The sequence below is a fragment of the Onthophagus taurus genome, chromosome 1, assembly GCF_036711975.1.
Source record: "Onthophagus taurus isolate NC chromosome 1, IU_Otau_3.0, whole genome shotgun sequence".
In the NCBI taxonomy this organism is placed as follows: domain Eukaryota; kingdom Metazoa; phylum Arthropoda; class Insecta; order Coleoptera; family Scarabaeidae; genus Onthophagus; species Onthophagus taurus.
Window position 1 is genome coordinate 28,677,791 of NC_091966.1, and position 27,064 is coordinate 28,704,854.

The following is a 27,064-nucleotide window of genomic DNA, read 5'->3' on the forward strand; positions in this document are numbered from 1 at the left end:
ACCCAATCCGATATCCTGCTTCCTTTTACGATTAATATCAAGATGATATTAATCTTAAATGTGCATATTTGCAAATATCACTTCTTCTAAGTTATCAGTTATACTAATAAGAAAAGTAAACAACAATCTAACACTGAATAACAATTGGACCGCGTTATGCATCACTTGACTAAGCGACAAATGAACAATGTTGAGAAAACCGAGATTGTCGTTTTATCTCTCTAAAAATATAAGACTTCTCAGAATAGACAGGCTCAAACTATTGAAAATTGTTTGGTGCCTGTCTATTTTTATCACAGAACACTAATGATAGCCATCACAAGCACAGAATCCGCTTGGTCAGTCGTTTTATAATCATACAGGGTGTTTCTGTAAGTCGTGGCATAAATTTAATTACAAATACTAGAGTCAAAATGATGTTTCGCGTAAAAATTTTGGAAGAAAATTATCTAGCGTTTAATTTTGTAAATTATCCTATCCATTTTACAAACAAGTTTCTTAATATTTCTTTTTCTTTCGTTAAAAAAGATCACAAATCAAAGTCGAAATGAAATTATTAGTTACTAATTTACAAAAATAATGTTTAAAAAATTGTAAAATGAAATTAAGGACGAAGTGTTACAAGTTTACAGGTTAAAATTAGACGATTTTTTTAATCAATGACCCAAAAAAGACGTTAAAAATAAAACGAGAGTGCGGAAAAGTGACTAACACTAGATTAACTTCGGTTATAAAACTTCTATTATATGATAAGTACCTTCAGGTTCAAAATGTCAACCTTAATTTTGACATATTTGGAATCTTCATTAAAAATCCTTTAAAATGAGTACAAACACCATATATTTATCTTCAATATTAATGAAGTTATGGTCAACTTCCGGTTAAGAATGTCAACGTCAATTTTGACATATTTGTAATCGTCGTGAAAAATCCTTTAAAATGAGTCCAAACATGATACGTTTAATTCCAATATTACTCGAGAAGCAACTTTTTATAAAATGTTTTAATATTTGTCGCAAAAACAAAAATATAATAAAAAGAAATCAAAAATTAAGGTTGGTATTAATATTTAAAAATTAAATTGCTATCGTAATGTCTAATGTTTTTTGAGATAAGTGCGTCATCTTTGGACTCATTTTAAAGGTTTTTTAGTGAAGATGACAAATATGTCAAAATTGACGTTGACGTTTCAAACAGGAAGTGATTGTATCTCCATTAATATCTAAGTCTATCTAAATGTCGAGTTTGGACTCATTTTAAAGGTTTTTTATGAAGTTGATAAATATGTTAAAATTAAAAGTTGAAAGTTCGAACTTTTTGGTTTTATGAGATAAATGCTTCATGTTTGGACTCACTTTAAAGGTTATTTTATGAAGATTACGAATATAATAATAAAATTAAAGTTGACATTGACAACTGAAAGTTTTTTTCACGACTAAACCTGAATGTTTCTAGTTCTCATTCTAGTTTTAGTTCAATAAAAATATACAACAAAGTAATATCTTATGCTAACTAGCGCTATCTACCACTGCCACTAGAACTAACACTAGACCGAGAACTAGAAACATTCGGATTTAGTCCCACGTCTCTCAAGACGACTAAACCCGAATGATTCTAGTTCTAGGTCTTGTGTTAGTTCTAGTTTTAGTGCAATAAAAATATGCAATATAGTGATATCTTATGCTAACTAACGCTACCTACTGCTGTCGTTTGTAAAATGGATAAGATGAGAGATGTTAATCTATTTGTAGAGTCTCTGAAGATGGCCAAGGTCCGAAACTAGTTAGACTTAAATTCTATATAAAATAAAAGATAAACTTTTAATTTTATACTAACATCTAGAAAACGACACTGGTCCGAAATTGTAGGTATTATATATTTCTATTTTTTCTATTGTTGAATTTCTTGGTGTATCTAAATGTCGCATGTAACTCGGTTCTTAGACGTATGATGCAACTCGAACTTGAAATCGAATAACGTGATTGGCGCTTAGCTTTATCCTTTCAAACAAATGGTATTTCAGGTCTTTCGGTATTCTCCATTCTTTCTAAGATAAGTTACACCTTTACCTGTCAGACAGTATGAAAATCTCTAAAAACGATAAAATGTCGCTTAGTCAAGTGATGTATAACGCGGTCCAATTAAAACTAGAATTAACACTAGATTAGAACTAACACTAGACCTAGAACTAGAAACATTCGGGTTTAGCCGTCTTAACTCATACAAGCATAGTGGTACGAATAATCAATCACATTATTTGTAACCTTATCGGCACGGTGGTCTTTAGATTGTATCTCCAAATAAATATTTTGCTGATGGTATACGCGCAGTCTAAAACGTACCACTTGCTTTACCACTTAGAGTATGACTAATGTTATTTATCGAGTTTTACATGTCTGAACCTGCCACATACACACTCGTTGGTTTGTAATCTTTTATTAGACGTAGTTCGTGAAGGTGGTGCATTAGATCACGAGTTATTCCGACAAAACAAAAGTGAAAACAATTGTGTGATACTATAACAATCACCAACAACTCTGGTAAATACTTTATATTGAATTTATATCATAATTTATTTTTATTTTTTCCTTGATTTGAATTGTAAAACATTTCTATTTGAACAAAAAAATTAGAAATTCAATTATATTTGAACTGATTAAAAATTTCAGACTTATTTTTTTAATAATGGATAAAATGTTAATTATTAAATTAGAACCTAATTTGATAGACATGGCAATCAATAAGTGAATATGAAACTCTTCCATCTGATGTAGAATCAGTATTTGAGGCCATATCAAACGATAAAAATTGTGATGAAACATTAGAAACGATGATTATTGAAGATTAATATGATTCCGATGTCAATATTCCGCTAAGTTTCTTTTCTACAAATAATAAGAGTAATGTTCAAAAAACTTAACCAAGTCCAAAATGGCACGACAAATCTGTTCATTAGATCGTAATGATTTTATAGAAATAGTTGGAGTAACGGATAGTGTCAAGGAAATTACAAACCCAGCACCGTATGGAATATTTAATTTAATTGTAACAAACAAAATAATCGACAATGTTGTGTTTCAAACCAACCTATATGCAACACAGGAGCAGCAACGAACTGGACAATCGTTCAAGTGTACAGAAATCAAAACATTTTTAGGATTAAATTTTGTAACGGGAATAAAACAGTTACCTAGCAATAGAGATTACAGGAGTTCAAATCCTGACCTGCATGATAATTATATTAGTCAATTCATGACAGTGAACTTATAAACTTTTAGACAATTCCATAAACCATGAAGATTTTCGATTGCAAGTGATTGACGGATTACTGGCAGAAAAATTAGTTTTGTTAAAGCGTCCAGCTGTTAACGCACAATAAGTGAATATAAACAAACACAAACGAACGATTTCAAAAAAGATGTGCAAGATGTAGTACCAGAACAAAGCAAGTTCGCCCAGAATGAATATGTACTATATGTCAAGTATGCTTATGAAAAACTTGCTTTCAAGACTATCATAATGGGGTAAAAATAAAGAAAAAAGCTTAGAAAAATGTTATTTAAAATTGTAATATTTTTGTTATAGGACTAAATAATATGAAAATTTTTCAAGTTTCATTTTTCTTGCAGGTCGACTTAAACCAACAATTGAATTTCCTGTGCCGGTAAGAGTTAAGAGACGTACGGCTAAACCCGAATGATTCTAGTTATAGGTCTAGTGTTAGCTTTAGTTCAATAAAAATATACAACACTCTAGCCCTGAATAACAATTAAAGCTAGAACTGCCGTCCTTGATTTATACATCGCATAGACAACTCGGGGAATACCCCGAGTTTATCTATAAACATGAAATAGAGCAACTTGGGGAATAATATATGCGAAATCCGTTCTAACGAGGTCCGTTATATCGAGATTTTACTGTAACTGTATTTAATTCGCATGAATAGCATAAATATTCGTCCTCTGCAATAATAAAATCGTCCAACACAGCAATTTCAATTTAATCATTCAAAATATTGCGCATTGTGCTCGACATACGTTCCCGGTTCAAAACATAAATCACCCGTCGCGAAGTAACATACGCAATAGGCGATTTTTTGCCCATCGAGCACTTGTCCAATCGACGATTTAATTGAATAAAACATACGACGAACTCGACAAGGCACCCTGCGATTAATGGTAACGTCCACGTTTTCGCAAAGCACCCAAATGGCCGTATGTCACCCGAATCCGTTGAAAAGAGCCATTGGACTGATAATAATATGGCACCTCTGGGGATCTCGACGGGGTGTCGATGCTTCTAATGTTTCTATTTCAATTTTTCTATCCGATGTAATCATCGGGAATAGAGTACATATAGTGAGAGTGGAGTGTGAAAGGGAGTGCCTCCTTTACGACTTTATTTACTTTTGGTCGTGATGATTAGATTTGGGGTAGAGCTCGCGTGCACGGATATGATAATAATGTGGGTGTAATTGATTTTGTCAAGTGGGAAATATGGATATGTTTAGATAAGATTTTGGGATGTTGAGTGTGGTGTATTTAACGAGATGTTTTTGGAATTAATTTAATTAATTTATTGTGGTAATAACGTCCTACAAACAACAACATCATTAAAACCGTGAAACCTTAATTCGTTTATACGAAAATAAGTCAACCGAAATAAGCTTTAGAGCACCGGTCTGTACGATTTAATCCGGTCGTAATCTGGGAATTATTTTCGCATTACCACTGAAATCCCCATCGTCGAAACTTCAACTCTCTCTCTCCGTTAAAGTGGCAGAATGGAACGGAGAGGTTTGGTTCGGTTCTGTACGGCGATAACCCCGCCGCCGTTTCTAACAAATCTAACGGGTCAGCAACAATGGGCTACCGAACAATACTTGACACTTCAATACGGCAAATATTTTGCCACGGTGCCGGTGTACTTCCGTCCTTTTCTAGCAAACGCTACATCCCCGTACTTCCGTCTCACAAACCGGGCAGCTGGTGTCATCCAGAGGTTTCGACGTTGTCGCATGGTGTGTCTATTAAAATAGACTCTCAGTCCCATTATACCCCAAGTGGTATACTTCATTAAAATGTTTATGCGATACGTGAATAAGTCGGCAGGGGGCCTTTGACGGTGTGATTGGGTCCTGGCTGAATGGCCTCCGCCACTGACTGACTGGAGATCCTCATCACCGTCCTTCTCGCTCCAATCTCCATCGTATACCATCGTCTCCCTCCCGTCGGTCTCGATCGCGAGGCGAATCAATAGATTTCTAGTGGATCGGACAACAGGGACATCCTTCTCCTTTGACATGTTTAGGAGAAACCGTTGGCAGAGGCCGCTTCCAAGAATCCGTAATTTACACACGTAAATATCGACGTTGGAAAGTAAATTGTCCGCCCAGATCTAAGTACGTCTTGCGGTGAGATTTCCTCCTTGGCAATGCTCTACAAAAGGAACCAGCTTCGCGTAGATCAATTCTGCGCCAGTTGAATTAAAACCAGAAACGATTTGTGGACCAAGAAAGTTTCTAATGGACGTAATACTGGAAGTGGGAGTACTTTGTAATGACTTATATCCTTGAACTTGAACTTTACATTTCATTTTTTACATTCTATATCTTAAGTTATTCTTTATTATTACATCTTATGAAATATCAACGATTGATATTTTATAAAAGTTTTCATAAACCAATAAATTTGAAAACCACAAAAACGCAATTGCTTGTGGGACTTTAAATCAATATCTATGCGCAGTGGTGTAAAATATTGGAACGTAACACCGGTAAATAGGTTACGCGTCGCACTTAAAAGCAAGAACGTTAAGAGAAATCATTAAATAATGGCGTACAATCGAAGTAACGACAATTTCGCGCGCAGTAAAGCCATGACAAATTGACCGAACAACTTTCGCTCGCCCACATTGCTCCCAACGGCAATACTCTTAATGCCAAACCAACGTTAGGCACTAACACGTGGGTCACAAACTTATTTCTCCCCGAAAGAAGTTCAAGCGAATTCGCTTGGTAAAGCCGCGCGTAGCCATTAAGCTCTGCTCATTGAGCTTTAGATGACGACGGAGACCGAAGGACGGCCGACTTCGATGCACTTTTGCGCCCCTTTTACGAGCGGTATCTGGTTAAAAAAGGGAGCTTTTATCGGAAGTCCTTGCTTTTAGCGTATACAAGCGCCCTGGCCTCAGTGGAATTTCCTTTTTGCTATTTCCCATCCAAATGGAATAGCGCTTTGTCCTTTAAGTAATGCATAAAATACGTTTTATTTATTTTTTCTAATCATTATAACAAAGTGGTGTAAAAATAGAAATTTTATTTAGATATTTTTTACATAAAGTTAAAGTTAGTAATAGAAGAAAAACAATGATAAATTTTCATAATAGTGCAATTATGTTGGCAGGTCGTCAATTAATTAACGGTTGAACGACGCCGACAACGAGTGGTTAACGATCGACAATTCACCAATTATCCTTTCGAAATCGTAGGGTGCTTGAAAAGGATAAGGATGTTTTAAGAAGTCCAAACGGCCAAGAAATTCGCCCCTCGGTGCACACACAATCTAAACAGCGGCGTATCGCGATTCGCTCGAGTAGCTGCCGAGGGTTGGCCCGAAACGCGGTGTACGCGAGGGTTGGGGCGACGCCCCTTTGTGTCTAGCCCCCCACGGGGGTGGCAGGCAATCTGTACGCGGCGGTAACGGCGGCGGACATTTTCCACGGGACCTCGTTTTTGTCGTCCCCCCAATAAAACGTACACTCAACCAAGAAAAATATGCAGCATACCATTAAATAACAATAATAAATTTAAAATTACTTATTAATATTATATATTTAATACATTTATAGATTTAAATATAAATGTTAGCGCATAGATAACATCCAAGTCGGGTTATTCACCAAGATGCTCTATTTCACGTTCATAGATAAACTAGGGGATTCCCCGAGTTGCCCTATATGATGTATGAATCAAGAAGAATCAATAGAAGATGATAGTTTAATAAATAAAAGTATGGTAGGTTGCAACACTCTATGTTGCATATCCTTCTTAAGCTCTTTGTAAGGAGCAAGATCAGAATTAAGACCATTTTTAAATTTTGTGCTTCGTTCCGTTAATGGATCTTGGTCTACTATCTTTTCAGCAAGATTATTTGTTTCTTGTATAAATTAATTAAGTTCCTTCAACGTTAAGTCTAAGTCTGCACTGGACAACTCTTCCTGTTCTTCATTGACGAGAGATTTGATATCAGCTGCTACAATAGTATGAAAATCATCTCCCGGTAGCAACCATGCAGAGAGGACAGCTCTGTCTATTGCGTCATCAACTTCCCTTGCACTTTCGGCAGTTTTTTCCATGCATTACTCACAGTTGATACTTTAATGTTACTTAAAGCTAGTTTTATACATGAAATCGCATGGTCAATATTGTAAAACTTCCACACATCTTTTATTGAGATAGAAATGTCATTTTGTAATTTTTCATGTACAAAACTGAACGTGTGCCAGATATAATGACTATTAAAAGCTTTTAAAACACCTTGGTCTAAAAGTTGTAACAAGGATGTTGTGTTGGGGGGAAGAAATACCATCTCTACACATGGGTGATCTAATTTGAGAGCATCTACTGGATGAGATGGGGTATTATCCAAAATCAATAAAACGTGAAATGCAAAATTTTTAGGTTTTAGATAACGCTCTACTTCTTTAACGAAATACTCTTTATACCACTCTATAAATACCTGAGAGGTCATCCAAGCTTTTGAATTAGCTCGCCAGTAGGCAGGAAGAGCTTTTTTGTCCTTGTTCTTTAAAGCTCGTGGATTAGCTACTCGATATATTAACATTGGTTTCGTAATAAAGTTTCTGCTTGCATTTGCACAAAATAAAAGTAACTCTATCCTTAGCTGATTTAAAACCAGGAGCTACCTTTTCATTTTTTGAAATGTATGTTTGTGTTGGCATTTGTTTCCAATTAAGCTCGGTTTCACCCGCATTAAATACTTGTTGATACTTGTTCTTCTATTAATTTTATTATTTCTCCAGGAAATTTTACGCCTTGCTGATGATCAGCTGAAGCTGATTCTCTATACAACGTGTTTTCTGCTTGCTTTAAATTTACAGTCATCTTCAGCACAATCCGTATCACCCGAAAAATGTAGATAAAGTTCTTTGGCTTTATCCATTAATCTAGCGCTAGTTAATGATATTTCTGCGACCTTGGTCTTCAATCCAAAGATAAAGAGACGTTACCTTTAATGATGAAGGTAGGTTTGATGAAGTTTACGCTATTTCTGATTACATCTTCTTGTTTCTTTATAGATCTTATCGTAGATTCATTGACATCAAAGACCCGAGCTACTTCGGTAGCTCCTTCCCCTTCCCGGAGTATATCAAGAACTTGAATCTTCTTTTCTAGAGTGATAACTGATTTTGCACGTTTGGCAATTAAATTTATTTCCGTCGCACGTCGTTTTATAGCCATTTTGAGTACTGTTGTAAGATTACATGCTTATAAAATTATGGTGTAAAAAATCAGGAGAAATACTAACCTGAATGAAACGCAAAAATAAGCACCTAACCTGACACAAACATTAAAATCGAACATAAATGAGGGATTCCCAGAGAACCCAGTAAACCCTTCGTTTTAAATAAGTAAAAAAAAGGACGTACTTGCGTATTCGCGAATAATCGAGGCGTGAATGTTGAAAAAAGTAACAAAATTTAAAATGCGAATATGCGAATATGCGAATCCGCGTAATTTGAAGCGAATTTGTCTAGTTCTAGTGTTAACTGTAATGCTAGCGTTAGTTCTAGACGGACGGCTAAACCCGAATATTTCTAGTTCTAGGTTTAGTGCTAGTTCTAATGCTAGTGTTAGTTCTAGTTTTAGTTGTTATTCAGCGTTAGATTGTTTTTCATTGAATTAAAACTAGCACTAACTCAAGATCTAGAACTAAAAAATTTCGGATTTAGCCGTGCGTCTTCAGGAATACTATAAAGCCAGGTAGACTGAAGGCATTGATGTGGATAGCTGACTTTTGGTTACAACGGACACTCCCTTCCACGTAGTACGTTAGTACGTTATATCGAGATTTTACTATATTTATTCATAAAATTCATAGATAAGGAATTTTGAAGATAAACTTAACTTAATTTCAATTTTATAATAATTTTATAAAGAAGCATGGAATTTTTGGTTGATTATACAAACCGTGGAGTATGAGTTGAGAGTCTTCTTGGTAGAGCGGTGAAGTTGTCGGGGTAAAGGAGGGAGTGCGAAAACGGGATAAAGGGGATGAAGGGAACGAAGGGGAAAGACGGAAGGTCGCGACGGCCGAGACGCCGGCTGGTGGCACACACAAGGAAGTTCGATCCCTTGGAAAAAGAGGAGGGCGGTGGACGGGGAAAATCAATAAGAGAAGAAAGCCGGTTCCGGAACGCTCGGCTGGCGCTCAGATTCGTGAAATCGAGCCCAGAACCGATATCCGCCTCGCTCGGCGATCCTGCAAAATGGAGAAGAACCACCGACGACGACGACGCCACCACCGCGGCATTACCGCTGATGTAGATGAGGACCGATCGACTATTCAAATAGCAGACCGGCTTTTATCCAAACCCTCGCTTTCCTTTTTGGTTTATTCGACGAAAGCTTTTACTTTTATATAACATTGTGGGTTTTCATATAAAAATTACCTATAATTTTCTAAATTTCTTTCCTTTTTTCATTACATATTCTATTTATTACTACATAATCGAATATTCTCATAGTAATTTTGACATCCATCAAAATTGGGCAACAGATTGTTCGAACCAATCAAATCACTAAATCATCGCCGTCTCATTACCCCGATTGGTGAGCATATTGAATGTTCCCGCTCAAACAAACGCTTAATCATTACAACCCCAAATTGTTCTAAAGGTTGATAACGCGCTCTTCGGAGCAGCCCTGTGGGACTCTATTTGACATATTTAATTTGACTGCAGCCGCCCCCGGGGACCATCTACCCTCTAAGGGCGACAACGTCGACAAAATAACGCATATGTACCCTCTCCGGATGAGATTTGATATGTTCATTCTCTTTTACTTCATTGTTGTTGTGATTCGGACAGTTTTCTATATGATATTTGAAAGATTTCAGTTTTTAAATTGAAAAGTGGGTTAATGGTTCCAAAAAAGGTTAAGTTTCCATTTAGAAATAAAAATTTTTATGATCGCTTTAACATTTTAACATTTTTATTGTAGTAATACAGATTTGTTTGAAATTATGTACGCCCACGCATAACTATATCAATAAACTTGGTACTGGGTGCCGTTATAAGGGTAGGACAAAGGGGAAAGTCAGTAAGTAGCCTGTATTCTGCTCATAATCCGGTGGCAGCATAAGGGGTCGTCGGGCAGAGAAGGCAGTAAAAAGGTACACGGGAGCGAATTACCCCTGGGGCGCTCGGCTTATATCAATGGGGTTGTTATTCTGACTCGCCCCCAGGGACCAGAAATCAACTATTCATCAAGTGCAACGCGGAGGTAGAAGGACGGGAATGGATCGGGGAGTGTGATTTTTCTTTCTGGGCCGAGAAGGCGTCGTCGTTAAAACACCGCCGCTCTCCGCTAAGTGGATTAGGACGCATCAAGGGATGTGGTTTTTGGTATTACTTTGGATTATCCTATTTAGGTGTTGCTGTACTTAATACACCCAAACAATTCTCAGTATGAAAAGAAGACTTAACCACCCCAACTTTTTAACAAAACATAATTCTTTTTTAAATGTCCCCATAAAAATTAGTCATTTTGTAGAACCCTCTTTTATAAAAAAAATTAAACGATAAACAACGTCAGCGTGGGTAGTTTTCAGAGAAGCTATGCCTCCGAGTCCGAGGGTAGTTTCGAAGAATAATGATATTTGCGGGCAAGTCCGCGCACGGGGGCTAGTTTTTATTGGACCTCCCAAAAAAAGACCAATAAAAACCGCACACAATAAGATCGTTATAAGTTGGAAAAACAATCCGAATCTCCGTCGCCCTAATTGCGGCCGCATAAAAACGGAGTGCGCTTCGCCATTGTTTGGAGTAGTCTTCCGCTGTTTCTACTCAGCATGGCGTCATGTCCGTTTCCGGAACCCCGCCGCGACACCAGCGCCCTCACAACCACCATCCCCCCGTTTCTCCCCCCACGACCGAATCGTATTTATCATCTCCCGGACCCGTCACCCTGATTACAGCCCTTATACTTCGTTTGCAGAAAGTTTAAGAGTTTTAGAAAGATAATGGGGGGAAGAAAGTGGTCTTTTTATGCGCCTCCACCTAAATTTAGTTGAATTATGATTCGATTTATGACTCGGTTTTGTTTGAGACAAAAAATTATCCTGAGTCAAAAAGTAACAAACAAGTGTATAAAGTATGTTAAATTATTCAGGCCGTCACCGGAGTGGACGGTTTTTTATTCGGGTCCGGGCGGCGGAGATTGTCGTCAACGTCGAAGTAAACAAGTTCTTTAAGTAATTGTTGCTGTACACGATCCCGTGTCGAGTTTTCGTTCGGACGACTACGTTCCCAACGTAAGGTATACACACGTGGAGTTCCGATCGATTTATCTTACCTGTTAATCGATGAGACACTGGGCACGTTATCTTGCGAACAAATGCCTTCCGCCAGCAATCTGTCCCGTATCTCCCATGCGAACATGGTCGGATTCTCTCTCTTGTAGTTCGCTATCGCATCCACCACCGGCGGTGTTGCCACCTTAGGTTTCGAGCCGCCGATAACACCCGCCTTAAAACTACCCGTTTCATAATATCTGCAAAAGAAAAAAAAATATATAAAATAAAACGAATAAATAAATAATTTATAACTAAAAGATTTATTGTTTGAACTATAGAGAGTTAAATTGTCCGTCAAACATGTCGGACCTACTATGGTTATTGGTCGGGTTTTATTCATGATTCACGTTCGATAACGCCTTTCAGATTGACACCATAATAGATATGTGTTAATCGATAATATCATTGATTCCGTTGCAGGTGGAGTACGGACAACACCTCACGTTTCGCGCAAAACCGACGAATTATATTTATGAACGTTATAGCGTGTAACAACGCGGGCAATTGCGCTCCACAAATCATTGTAACCTTTCGAATATTTGCAAAAATCGAAACCCACTTTCACTAAAACCTACAGCACTACGAAAATTCAATAACAATATTATTTATTTATTTTTTATTTATATTTGTTTCATTTTAGGTTGCGCAACGTGGAGTTACACAATTTTTGATAATATAATAAAGTTATTATGCTTTGATTTTTATATAAAAAAATAACAATTTTATTCAATCTTTTTTTTTTTCGATAAACTTTAATTAGATTTCCAAATTTTATTTTAAAATGTTTCATAATTTTATTAAACCGTAGTTAAAAATATTTTTAGAAAGTTTTTTTTTTATTTTTATTTGAAAAACTTGACTCATGGGATTAAAATTATTGCCATCGAAATAGTAAAAGTCGATCGAAGAATCTATCATAAAAAAAGCATCACCGGAAATAGATCGTGGGGAGGCGACGTCGCTTTAAGTGATTATGGTAAGTTCACGAATGGATATATCAAAAGAGGAGACTGCCGGCACGTGCCGACCAAAAAAAGAGACATGAAAGTTGCATATAACAGCGTTATGTCGTATCGTTTGTTGTTTGTGTTCAACGTTATTCCTATTAAAAGGAAAATTGAAAACAAAAATGGGAAAATAGAAAAAGTTTTTTAAATTCTTCTGATTCATAATATTATTAGGAATACAAATATCGTAACTTTGGGCATCTGGTAACAAATTAACCTTGAAGTATTAGTGACTTCGTATCAGCATCACATAATTTTGTTAATGAGAAAATGTCAAGTTTTGTGCCGAGTAAGCGTCATTTGCGGGAATTTTTGATATACTTCTTTAATTTGAAGACATCTGCACTTAAGAAGCATCGCGTACGGTTAGATTGCTCGACAGCCAAGACGAATATTTAATGAACAATTAATAAGATTGACCCGATCAAGGAAAAACGCGCCCATTACTGCCTGTCAAAACCTATTTGGAAACACTTAATTAAGTCCTACTCCACCCGTCGTATTCATGCTCCTTCTGATTATCACTTGTTCCCATCGATGGCACATGGCCTGTCTAAGCAGCGCTTTACATCATATGAAGTTACTAAAAATTGGGTCAATTTGTGTATAGGCACAAAAGATGAAAAATGCTTCCGGCGAAGTATCCGAATGCTGCTAGGTAGATGGGAAAAAGTAGTGGCTAGTGATGGATAATACTTTGAATAAAAAGTAATGTACCGTTATTTATTATTAATTCTCTGTTAGAATATTATATTGTTATTTTTGGATCGGCGGTAGCTGCATTTGCATTTAATTAAGTGTGTTGTCCTTATATAGATTAAAATTGAAACTGAAATTAAAGTTTGTTTTTTTTATCAATAGCTTTACATAAATTCACATGAAATTTGGCCATTTAAATGTTAGGTTCCTGCCTGCTCACTTTCCAGTCATACGACACGTTATTGAGCATGGTTATCTCAATTTCAGGAAGCTTTGTCATATTTGGTACCACAATTGCAAGATTTTATTTGTCTTGGAGATTTTAACCTCAACGGGCTGAACATCAATGGTACATACGGTAATCGGTATGTTCCCATTTTAGAGCAGTTTGACTTGCAACAAGTTATAACAACTCCTACAAGAATTACGGAAACCTCAGCTACGCTAATCGATTATATTGTTATAAATATTGATGCCCCGGTGACTGACTCAGGTGTGGTTACCATACATGACATTTCTGATCACTAATATACCTTATTCTTGATTTTACTGCTCAAGCTACACAACCTAGAATGGTTACATATCAGGATTACAAGAACTTTGATCTGACCAAATTCACTTCTGATTTAAATGCAATAATCAGAAATTTTCCCACCTCGTCCATGCTTCGCGAAAAGTGTGCATTTCACGCACATCTATTTGCTGGAAACGATTCTTGTAAATTATGGAGTTCTATTAAATCCCTGGGTGTTACTCCTGTCAGACGCCAAAATATTTCGGACACTTTGGGTACACCTAATCAAATGAATTGTTTTTTTCAATCGATACAGGTAATTCCTCGGGTGATTGTGATTTGCAAGATTTCTATAACAATCATCGAATGTACACCCCTAAATTTTACCTTGACATCAGAAGAGAAGATTGCTCAGTTACTAATTTCCATTAAAACTGAATCAAATGGTAATGGTAAAATTAGTAAAAAAATGCTAGTACTATGTTGTCCAACAATACTTATGTCACATCATGAATTTTTGTTTGGAATTTTCCGTGTTTCCTGACCAATGGAAGATTGCTTTGATAATGCCTATCCCAAAAAATAAAAACCCTTCAGGTCTGAAATGTATTAGGCCCATCAGTATCTTACCCATTCTATCAACAATCTTAGAAAAGCTTATTGCCGAGAGGTTAAGAGCTATTGTCACCGAAAATAAGGTGGTGCGAGGCTACCACCTAAAAAGTCTGGGTTCCACCCTGGCATCAATTGCACTACTGCACTTCTGGATATCACTGACGACACACTTGTCTTATTGGACTTTTCAAAAACATTCACATACGTTACATCACGAATCTTTATTTTCGATCTTACATTATATAGGGTTATCTGTTTCAGCTATCTCTTTGTTCAAATGTTACCTTTGTAACCGATTTCAGTGCGTGATCCATAATAGTTCAGGCCTTTATTGTACATGATTTATACGTTTCAGCTTTGCTCCTGCTTAAAATATCATATGTACGTTGACGATACTCAAATATATTATAGCTTTAAATCTGATGAAGTGAATATGGTAGTGGATAGGATAAATACTGACTTGGACAATTTAGAAGTATGTATATGCTTCTTGGGTCTGTCTAACGGTTAACCCTTCCAAATCCTCAGTGGTTATTTTTGAGCCCAGCAGCGGTGGCAGATGATAGATGACTTACCTTTATCAAACAATTTTCATCTGGTTTTGCAAGGCGCTAGACTACTGACTTTCTATGAAACTTACAATCTTGGTGTTATTATAGACTCTCGTCTGAGGTTCAAAAAACATATTAGTAGGATTGTTAACTCGACTATTGCACTCTGAAGCTACTTTATAAAAATCGACATATGCTACACCGCTGAATTAGAGCTCATTTATGTGAAGCACTACTTAGTGCTCTCTGTTGTCAATTTTAGCGATGCTCTTTATAATGCATGCATCGATGTTGATGATATACGTCGAATTCAGCGGGTGCAAAATGCGTGGCTTCGTTTCATATTTGGCATCAAAAGGTACGAGAGGATATCACATACTTTGGGTGGGTTGGTTGTTTGGGTATGTCGCGACGTATAGAGCTGCATGTTTATTTCATCGAATTATTATGCATAAATCTCCTCCTTATCTTTATAATAAAATTACGTTTAGAACCGATGTCCACAAGCTTAACATTAGACACAGGCATACTTTAACAATACCTAAACATCGTCTAGAAATTTTTAAAAGATTCTACTCTTATGTTGTGTGACAACTCGGGGAATACCCCGAATTTATCTATGTTGAGGAATAACCCAAGTTAGTTTCCATCTATGAGTGTTAACATTTATATTTAAATATATTGATGTATTGAATAGATAATTTTATGACTTAAAAATATTTTGTTCGTTATATCGAGGTTTTACACTATTATTATTGGAAAATTACGGAAATGATACAAAAAATTCAGTATGAAATTTATTATAAAAGCAACGTGCTAGATGTAACAACCGATAGAGTGCTGGTTAAATTGAAAATCGTAATTATATAAGTACGGTCCGAAGGCAAATAATTATTATTAATCGTCTTTTAAACGGACACGGCCGGGTATAGAAGAGGCGGAAACCGCGAAAGCGGCAACAGAGGCGCAGTCGGTAAGGCGCAACAGGTAAGGCAAATTAAAATAATTGAGATGCCCGGGGGTATTCGTTAAGGTAATTTATTTACTTAACCGGAAAATACATTTGCCGCTGCTCCTGCTGCTGCTGTTGTTACTGCCGCCACCACTATGTGTTCGGATACGATCGATTAATGCGTACGGGTTCGACCGTTCACACCAAAACCGCGTACGTGTGCGAAGGAAAGATTTACCGATAAACGTGAAAGTGGATGTCTAAAAAGAAATACATTTCAACAATTCCTGATGCTAGATTAGTTGTAACAAATTATTATCAAGATAATCATTTTTTATCGACATAGTTAAGATGTTTCAATAATAATTAATGAATCATGAAATGTTGAAATTGTTCACTGCCGCATTGCGAAGTTATCGGACTAGAAAACCATTACAAATGAACGACGTTGATGGATACATGGATGCTGCATGAAAGTAACGAACTGCAAAGAAACTTCACACTATAGCGCATCTATAACATACTGTGATATTTCCTCAATAAATTATCAGATCCACTTAGCACACGTTGTTATAAAACGATTCTTTATACTTATAAAAAATGGATATACTTTGTCGCGGCCTCTATTATCCACCCATTTTAACAAGATCGTTTCTATAAATTAAAGCTCCGTATACGTCCAATTACCTTACGGCATAAAGCAATGGTAATTGATTGTAATATTGGTTGAACTTAATTACGGCGACCGGACGAGATGAGATCGAGAGAGAGAGAGGGAAAACGAGATAGAAGGCCTCATGCTGTGCGATTGGCCGCAATTAAACATAATGAATATCTATACTACTCGACGTGCCAAGTAAGTTACGCCTGCTTTTTTTGCAATTATCCCATTTAGCTACGTAGCATGTTATTTATCGTCTTGTGCTTGGTTTGTTTAATCGTTCTTCCCTTTGTACCATGTGGTTTCCTTGTTACAAATGATCATTCAACTGTGGTTCCGTACTTATTAATCGGTTATTTGAACCAAGTATTTATTTTAATAACATCATTTTATTTCTTCTTCTAAAAATTTTTTTTGTGGATTCGTGTATGCATCACCATAATTCCCCAATACGCTCACTCTGTTTCCTGGTTCCGGTGAAACCCGTCAGCCGACGGCGGCAAACCGGCCATACGACCTGCTGGTAATGTTTTCCTTTTCCTTTTTTATGGTGGCTCCCCTCGGTGGGCTCCAGTCGTCGAAATGTGAACAAGGATCCTCCGGGCGCAATCCGATTACTGTCTCATATTGTCGGATTACTTCACTCAAAAAGAGCTTAAAGTAACCAAACGATAAGAAAGAACAATTTATTTTGAACGATACTTGAATTTCATAAATTTAAACATTGTTGAATCAAAATTTAAACCCACTATGTAGATATATTGTATGCTACCTATGTGATATCTCTATTGTTGCAAAGGATACAATGTTAAACAAAGGTTAGACATAAAAAACATTGCATGAAAAAATTCGAAAAAACGTTAAAAATTCGTCGACTATAAAAGAAATGAGCTGTTAGAAACGCCTTTTTTATAATTCCATTAAGTTACAGTGATTTAATGATTTGGCTATCAACTGTAATTTGGTACATCATTTAGCGACATGAGAATGTTCGTTACTTTTACTGGATTGGTTTGTATTTCGAACAAAAATCCGTGTTAAGTGTTATTTCCATGAAATTACGAATACACACGATAACCACACAGGATGTAACGTAAGGATGTTTCTTTCATACAAGATGTGTTTTGCCTCATCGTGTTCAAAAATACGATACGCAGGGTGGTCAACAAGACGCATATTCTGAAGCTGCTTATTTTCCTCATAGTACCCAATTAGGATCTCTATAATTGCGACTGCGTTGGATGCAACATGCTTTTACATAAAAAAACATCTAAATGAAAGATTAGAATTTATTGAATTATCAGCTACTTTTAAATTCATATAGCAACTCTAAAATGCTACATATACTTGTTACCATAGAAAATGTTGTCTTTCGCTTGTAATAACATAAATTGAAGATCAAGATACCACCAATGATAGATGAGATTTTAGTGTGTCACCAAATGCATTAGTTTTTAAGGTATCAATGTAGTCTCGAATTGAATACCTTAGATGGTTACATACTTAATAGTTGGGATACCTTTTCTCGTTTTTCATTTTAAGAGAAAATGGCGATTTATATAATATTATGATTTTTTCTATCAGTACCATATAAAAATGCGAAAAAGTTGAGGATACACCACTCCACTTTATGTGTATATAGCTTTATTCAAGACATTTTGAAACCTGCCCAGTGAGCAAATATGCGTTTGTTATGACAACGGAACCTTACAAGTCTTGTAGAGTCTTAGTTTCTGTAAGTAATCTCTTTTAAAGTAACTATTACAGATTTTGTACAAATGTTATGTCTGTTATTTATCTTTTCTAGACCTCGATCGGATGGCTCTTCTTTGGTAGGTAAATATAATTGTTTAGCAAGATCATTAGGATACATCTTATATGATCTATAGTGGAATGTCACGTTATATGGTCTTATTACAGACATGGAAAGGCGCGACGACGATGGATCGTAGAACTTTGTTTGAAAATGCTGGAAGATTGCTATATTGGAAGCTATTTTGGATGGCTTTGTAAAATTGACTGCAACATTTTGTAATTAAAAGGTAACCTGCAACCACGGCCAATGATTTAGTATTAAATAAATAAATAAATACCTAGGTATGTGACATTTTCTACTTGTGGTAATAGCCATTTGTTGATGGTCATAGGACTTTATATGATAAATTATTTCTTATGATTAGGTAATATAAACACGATTTCTTGCACTTATAATGATCTTGAGGAGTTCAAGGAATTCGAATACTTTGAGTCTCAGATATCTTTCACATAAAATGCTCAAAACAAGAGCTGATTCGTTCCAACTTTTTGTGAATTATAAGAATTCATTAATAAAGAAATTCCAATACGTATTATTTTCAATTAAGCTCAAGTCAGACCTTCAAGGTTTCTGTAAATAAGTAAATAAATGAAAAATAAAATAATTGCCAACACTTAAAATTAGTATATTTAAAGAGCAGAGGAGCTGGGCCAAGAAAAAATAAAGCCCTTTATACTTATTAACATCTTCAAAAGACATGGTTAAAACAAGATCGGATACAGATTGATAATATACAATAATATCCAACTTTATAAATACTTTGTGGTTGTTTGGTTGTTTTTATTAGGATATAGTATGATGAAATAACTTAGGCATCAGATTAGTTATTTACTAAACTAAGTTTGGATGTTCTCGAAATAAATCCTAGGCCCTGAGAAGCGGAGGCAGTAACAGTCTCTGAAGAAGATGCGACAACTCGAGTTACAGATGATACCAACGCCGGGTATGACAAATTCATAGCTCTAATCTATATACGTAGAGCTCTAAAGCACACCTGAAGTCAACACATATTCTAGGGAAAGAAAACATATTCCATTAAAAACCTTCAAAAAATTAGTATTAATTGCAAACAATTGACTCCTCTCGTCTTAATTAACCATATTGCTAGAAAGATATTCAATGAGCATAAATCTTGCTGAAGGTGGAAAAAAATGGCAAGTGGGGTGATAATTATTTATATCATTGCTCTCTCCCTTTTCGGCCACATTTCTATAATTTTTTAAACTTAGAAAGTCCTATTATTTTATGTAATAGCTCCGCAAGGATAAATCTGCCATCTACCACCATAAAATATGGAAGGAAATCATTACCAATCGTGTTTTTATTTAACAATCTCCTCAAAGCTTTCAAATCATCCTCAACCGTAATATCACTTAACTTAGACACAAAAAGTACAGTAGGACGATTGGATAAGCTTCCTACTCTGTTTGCGACAATACACCTTATACAGGGTTTCCCAAAACTCCCGGGACGGAGCTATAAGTTTTGAACGAGTACACATTCTGAGATAGTTTAGAACTTCCATGCAATGTGGAGTTTTTTTAGGGGATGACCACTCCTACATTTTTAAATAGCAACCCCTGTCGAGTTTCACCTTATTTTAAAGGTAATGAAAAAAGAAACACAACCCTACAAACCAAAACTCGATATCTTAATTTTTTCAAGAATTATGTGCGGTTGACTACCAAATGGCAAAATAAAATGTTTTCATGTTTGTTTGCACGTTTATTACGATTTTTATAACAAATGTTCAAAATTGTCGACCTTCTTCGGTCTCGCAATGACCCAAACGCTCATAAATGGTATTTCAAACCATCAGGAGCATGTGTTACACCTTTGAAGTCTTTCGAAGGATGTGGTGTTACACATTTTTCCATATAATATAATGTATATTATTTTTTCTTTTCATAATGTATGCATATATTATTATTATATATTATTATTTATATATTATAAAATACTATCATGAATTAAGAGGGATTGAAAACGTGCTCAACACGACTAATGTCAAAAACCGAAGTCCAATTAAAATGCGGTCGTGGCGTTCCCTCTAATTAATAAATCATATCATTCCATTACGGCCAATATTCGAACAGTTCGTGTCGTTCCCCTTTCCCCCTTTGTGTAGCCGGTATAAATTCGTTAGGACCGAAACGGTGCACAGAGAACGAACCGTTGTCGGTAGTACCGGATCATATTATTGCGGTAATTTTGTTACGGCGTATTAGAGAGAGGAGAGGGTGCCGTCGATGCCATTCGCGAGTCTCGCGAGATTATATTGTGGGGCTCCCCCAAAGGGCCACATTTTCGAGAGCTTTGTTTGTTTGTGTAATCGTACACCCGGAATAGCTAATTTACTAATGCTACCAAACTCGAATTGAGATTCATAATACATATAACTATCATTATGTCATGCTATATTAAAACTTAATGTTTTATTTATTCTTCATAAAAAAAGCAAAGAAAATTATTCAAATCCATTCACTTTGTAAAACGAAACCAATCTTAATAATAACATTGTGTATCTTTAGATGAATGATATGTTATCAAACGCATACCAAAATCGTGACATTTGTGACCGCAAAAGATAATTCTAGGTGAACCCTAAAACGGTTCTTGTATCTTTGCAAACCATCAACACAAAATTACCATCTAAACGCGGATATAGCAACGTTTCAAAAACGCGCTGTCCAATTAAGTCGTTAGAACGTCAGCTTATTATGTACGTATCGGAATGGAGGCTATGATGGCCATCGCAGAATGTCGAGGAGGTCGCGGAAGTAATTGTACTAGCGATGGGTAATGGTCGGTTTCCGGTGATCCGGCGAACGACCAAACCGTTCTCTTCGCGAAATTCAAAGCGTTAAAATGTAAATACTATGTGACTACTAAAATGTGCATCTGTTAAAAGAGTTTCAGTGAACACGTGGTGACATTCGGGTGGGCTACATGACACAGAGACAACCATTCAGGGATATTTTCAGGAGGCAATTAGCGGCGCGGTTATAAAGCAAAGTGTTGGCTTCGACCGCGGAGGTGTGAACACAAGAAGCCGACCAATTTACGATGGAAGAAGAAGAAATAAGAGAAGGAGGGAAGAACTCCCAAGGAGAAGCCTTTTCAGGAATTTTAATTTTAACGGCTTCTTCGGAACTGAGTTATCAATGGATGCTTTTGTATAATTCTATTTAAGTATTTATAATTTTAAGATTTTTTTTAATAATAACATTAAGTTATCATTTATCATTCACTTCAAATCCGTTTATTAACAATCGTGCCACTTTAACAATACACAAAATGTTCTTTTGAGCCTATTACCCACAAAAGATTTTCAGGTGGTAGACTCTTTTATTCGCAAAGTTTCTGGTTATATACTCAATTGTATTTTTTGGCTTTGTTCAAAATTGAACACCAGAAAAGCAATTTCTTTGTCAGAACGTCAACGTGGTCAATTTACTTATCGAAAGAAAAACTTTCAAGTTCGTGATTCCACCTGTGCGGCCTTAAGCAGATTAGCACCGTCTTCGTCCTTAATTAGTGGCCCGCTGTTAAAATTCAAACAAAGACCTGGCCGCAATTAGATCCGACGGTTATTGTTTGTATTTTCTGAACGGTCGAGCTGTCTGCCAGATATTAAACAGCGCTCGCGGTTAACAATGAGAGATACGCCTCAGGAGATAACGCCGGGAGTACAATAATTACATTAGGATCGAGACTTACGTCATACGACCGCGTAAGGAGTTATCTATATTCGATCTACATCTAATGTCGGCATCTGGTATGGCACAAGGGAAGCAGGCTCATAAAGACCAGTATACAACAGTTCAATAACAACCATTTAGATATTCTTGTGGTCAATGATTCATTTAAAACTTTTGTTGTTCTTACCTGGACAAAATCTTGGAGACACAGCCATGGGACACCCTTAGCTGTCTCGAAATATCACAGGGTCTAACGCCATTGTGGGCCAATTCAACTATCCTTTGCCTCACTACGTCTGGTAAGGGTCTACCATTAACAAAGACACCACCCAATTGATTTACGCCACCATGACCTGAAAGAAATCATTAAAAGGAATTATTAAAACAAATCTGATTAGTAAAAGTAATAAAGTATTCTTTTTCAAATTTGTGTTGGGTCAACAATTTGATTAAATTTAGTAAAGAGGGTTCGAGAAGTGAAGAAGAGGCTTGGGTCGTTTATTATCGAAATAACCCATTAAACAATTTTTGATGGGCCCCTTTTTGTGTCGCTGGACAAGCCGCGCGCACGTGGCGGACACGTGACCGCCAACGCTGCCCTGCGGTCTGTCAACTCGTGATAAACTGCCAACGTTCGTCGGTTAAGTTAATGTAGATTATCGAAGGGAATGTTTTTGTTACATTTTAAATCGGCAACGCTTGCATTTTTTTATTTCCAGATGGATATTTTCAAATCGAAATGTAATTTAAACGATGATTTGATAAAATTGACACTTTTTAAATTAGAGGGAAAATTACAGAAAAAGTTTTGTGCTGTCAATAACATGATTTAATAGCGGAAAAATAAAGAACATGTATCGAATACACCTCAAGGAGTATTCAATTAAAGGAGTACAAATCATATAACAAACTTTCTGCTGTTTCTATCGGCGCATAATACAAAATTGAATACGAGTTTTTAAAAGATTTCTTTTTGTAAAAGCATCCTTACCGACGCGTTTTTGGAGCGCATTATATCAATTTCGGGATAATAACTTTCTTATACCATACAGACAAAACTCCATGACCATATAGAATATATAGGAAATTTTGTGCTCTATGTAGTGGTATATAACTTTAGTAGATCGCATGGTTGCACAAGCATTTTTCCCCCAAAAACTGAAAAACCCGCGTATAGTTACCCCATGCAACAGTTTACGACGTCATAACTTTCTTATATGATATTGACTAAACTCCGAGATCCTTTAGAGTCTATAGAAAATTTTCTGCTCTATGCAGTGGTATATAACTTTAATAGGTCGCATCGTTGTACAAGCATTCCCCCCCAAAAACAGGCCAAAACTATTGCCATATGTTAACGTTTATGGCGTCATAACTGTCTTATATGATACGGACAAAACTCCGAAATCATATACAATCTATAGGAAATTTTCCTATCTATGCAGTTAGCTATATAGTTTTAGTATATCTCATGATTCCACAAGCATTTCCCTCCTAAAAGTTGCAAAAACCATATATAATTACCGTATGCATATGTTTACGACGTCATATACTTTCTTATATGATACGGAAAAAACTCCGAGGTCACATAGAATCTACAAGAAATTGTCAGCTCTATGCAGTGCTATATCAGTTTGGTCGGTGCCATGATTGCACAAGCACTTTCTACCACAAAAACCGTATATAATTGCCGTATGTTAATGTTTACGACGTCATAAGTTTCTTATATGACGCGGACAAAACTCCGAAATCATATAGAATCTATGGGAAATTTTTCGCTCTATGCAGTGCTATATAACTTTAGTAGATCGCATGGTTGTACAAGCATTTACTCCCCAAAAACTGCAAAAACCGTGTATATCTGGCGTATGTAAATGTTTACGGCGTCATAACTTTTTGATATGATACGAACAAAACTCCGAGATCATATAGAACCTATAGGAAATTTTCCTATCTATGCAGTGGTATATAGCTTTAGTATATTTCATGGTTCCACAAGCATTTCAACCCAAAAATTGCAAAAACCGTGTGTAATTACCGTATGTAAATGTTTATGACGTCATAACTTTCTTATATGATACGGACAAAACTCCGAAATCATATAGAATCTATGGGAACTTTTCCGCTCTATGCAGTGGTATATAACTTAGTAAATCGTATGGTTGCATTTTCTACCACAAAAACCGCGTACAATTTCCGTATGTTAATGTTTACGGCATCATCACTCTTTTATATGATACGGACTACATCCCGTGACTATATAGCACGTATAAGAAGTTTTCTGTTCCATGCAGTGGTATATAACTTTAGTAGATCATATGGTTGTACAAGCATTTCCCCCCCCCCAAAAAACTGCAAAAAGCGTGTATGTTTGCCGTATGTAAATGTTTACGGCGTCATATTTTTTTAGGACAATATTACAATATATATACAATTATCATACCTTTCTTATATGATACGGAAAAATCTCCGAGGTCATATACAATCTACAGGAAATTTTCCGCTCTATGCTTGTATATAATTGCCGTATGTAAATAGTTTCAGCATCATAACTATCAATAACATCATGCTTATGCAACTATGTTGTCTACTAAAGTTATATACGGCTGCATAAAGCAGAAAATGTCGTACATGATCGTTACTGCTTTAGTTTTTGGTTCCTACCAAATAAAAGAGCTGTATTAAGGAAGGTCAATCTACCGATTCTATTTATAGGGTTGTTTATTAGGCGTGTTTTTTTGGCCGACATCGATAGATATTGATCGAACGATACCCGGATTTAGATAGCTCAAAATGTGTTTAGACTGGACAAAACTGAGATTTATATAAAGAAAAGATCAGACTTTCTCAGACAACGAAGATATCGGGTTGTAGAGTAGGTGGAAAAACAAGGGTAAAAATTTCATACTGAGAGTTTTGTTGCAGTTATCGCACGGTTAAAAAATTAATCCATTATAAAATTCCAAAACGGAATAATAATTTTCTAATTTTATACAAAACCGGTAGCTACATAGATCGATTATGGTTGGTTTACCGCAAATATGCAACCAACTCCCGGATAAATCTAATGTATACGGAGTATTAGAGACAATTCTCGGAAACGAGATCGAAGCAATTTTTATGGACCGTGTCGTTGAATGGATCTCGTTTTTCTATCGGCGCCCAGCGCGAGAGGTCGATTTAAAATACCATTTTTAATATGCCGGATAAAGTTTTTGTCACGGAATTCGTGGTTTTTGTGCGCGGCGTATTTTGATAAACGCTCGACTACGAAATTTGATTAAAAAGTACCGAGAGTAAAAAAAGCGGCCGTAATCTGGGTCGTGGATATATAGGTGTGAAACGCGCCGTGAAATATAGGGTACGCAGCCGGTTTTAATTGATGTTTTTAACGGACGGAGGATAACCGTTAGTAGCAGGAAAGCGCGTCCCGACCGTGAAGATTTCGACTGAAAAGAGGAAAGCGAAAAGCGTGACGTGACGGATTTACCCGAACCGGAATGAAAAATTGGCGAAAAATGAGACAAAGGGTTACCAGAGGAAGTTTAGTTGACGAAATTTCACGTTTTTCTAAACTAACTGACTTAAATCAGGGATTTGAATACAACAACAACAAAAAATAATCGCGTTTAAAAAGATTGAAAATTTCATAACGTATTAAACAGTAGGCATTTTATGTAATTACTAAGCATGAATTTAAACTCCATTTGAAATGCAAAGTACATATCTCTTTCCGCACCATTAATCACAAATATCGTAATAATCGAAATTATCTGCTTCATACTAGTATTTTGAACCACATAATGATAAAACATCAATCAAAATATTCATGTAACATACTGAAAATAAATATAAATAAACAATTTACATTAAATTCTTCTTTATTAATAAATCATAAATCACTAATAATCAGTAAAACTTAATTATAAACGATCATGATAAAAACATCTGGGTGATAATCCTCTCACATTCGAAAACTAATCCATCACCAACCCCAAAAACGAAAACATTCTCCCCTTCTATACTTATTGATATCTCATCGTATCCTCAATGTTATCTATTTCCTTTAGATCGGTTAAATTGTTTCACGTTGGAGAAAAGTGGCAGGAACGAATTGAACCGGTCGATTTTGAAATGCCCCCGGCCGCCCACTTTATCCGAAGTGAATCGCGATTAAGGGCATTAGTTTGCCTAATGCGGGGAATTATCGCCCCCAGACAGGGAGAATCGCCAGACACATGTTGCGATACTTATCTCCGGGGCCCTTATCATGTTACTAAAGCGAACCCTGTACGGCGATCCGTACTATATTGCTCTATTATGTCGTAGGTTGAGACCGATATCAGGACTTTTTGATCTGATAATGACCACTTTAACACTTGCACGAACAGGAATTGACAGTTTTTTCACTTGTTAAAGCGTGAACTTGATGACATAGATTGTTATTAAGATAAGTAACTGTAATATTTAATATTGAATAAGATTATGAAAGACAATAATCATAAATATGATGTAATCATAACTAGAAACCACAAATACTTAAATTAGCAATTAAGGTAACTGTTCTTTTTAAAAATTTAAGTAATAAAATAGTTGATGTAATAACAAAAATTATTATTAAAGAAAATTTCTTGATAATGAATTTTAAAATGTTCGCTTTATCTTTGATGCTTTAAAATCATCAAAAGAAATTTTATTTTCATCACGGACATGTACGAAACGTGCTACTCTTTGAGATAATAACCCAGAATGACTGAGCATGTTATTAAAGAGTACTGTGCGTGCAATTTCAGCGCATTCTAACTTCTAATTAGACATTCCTTGAAGAAGTCTTCGAAAGTAGAAAGTTCATTTTATGAAAGCATAATTGTAAAAAGCTTTTTTAATTTTATCACTAATTTCGAAACCTAAAAACTTAAACTTGAAATTAAAATTTCTAATAAATAAAAAA

At 35.9% G+C, this 27,064-nt stretch overlaps 1 protein-coding gene across 9 annotated transcripts in view; it reads right to left on the bottom strand.

Moving 5' to 3' along the window:
* Positions 1–27,064, bottom strand: part of LOC111413454 (paired box protein shaven) — a 155,755-nt gene that overhangs the window by 24,126 nt on the left and 104,565 nt on the right. For all 9 annotated transcript variants that reach the window (XM_071199221.1, XM_071199227.1, XM_071199216.1 and 6 more), the window contains 2 exons: positions 22,301–22,466; positions 11,597–11,794 (listed from right to left, as the gene is read on the bottom strand). In XM_071199221.1, coding sequence (XP_071055322.1) covers positions 11,597–11,794; positions 22,301–22,466 — 364 coding nt within the window. The remainder of the gene's footprint in view (positions 1–11,596; positions 11,795–22,300; positions 22,467–27,064) is intronic.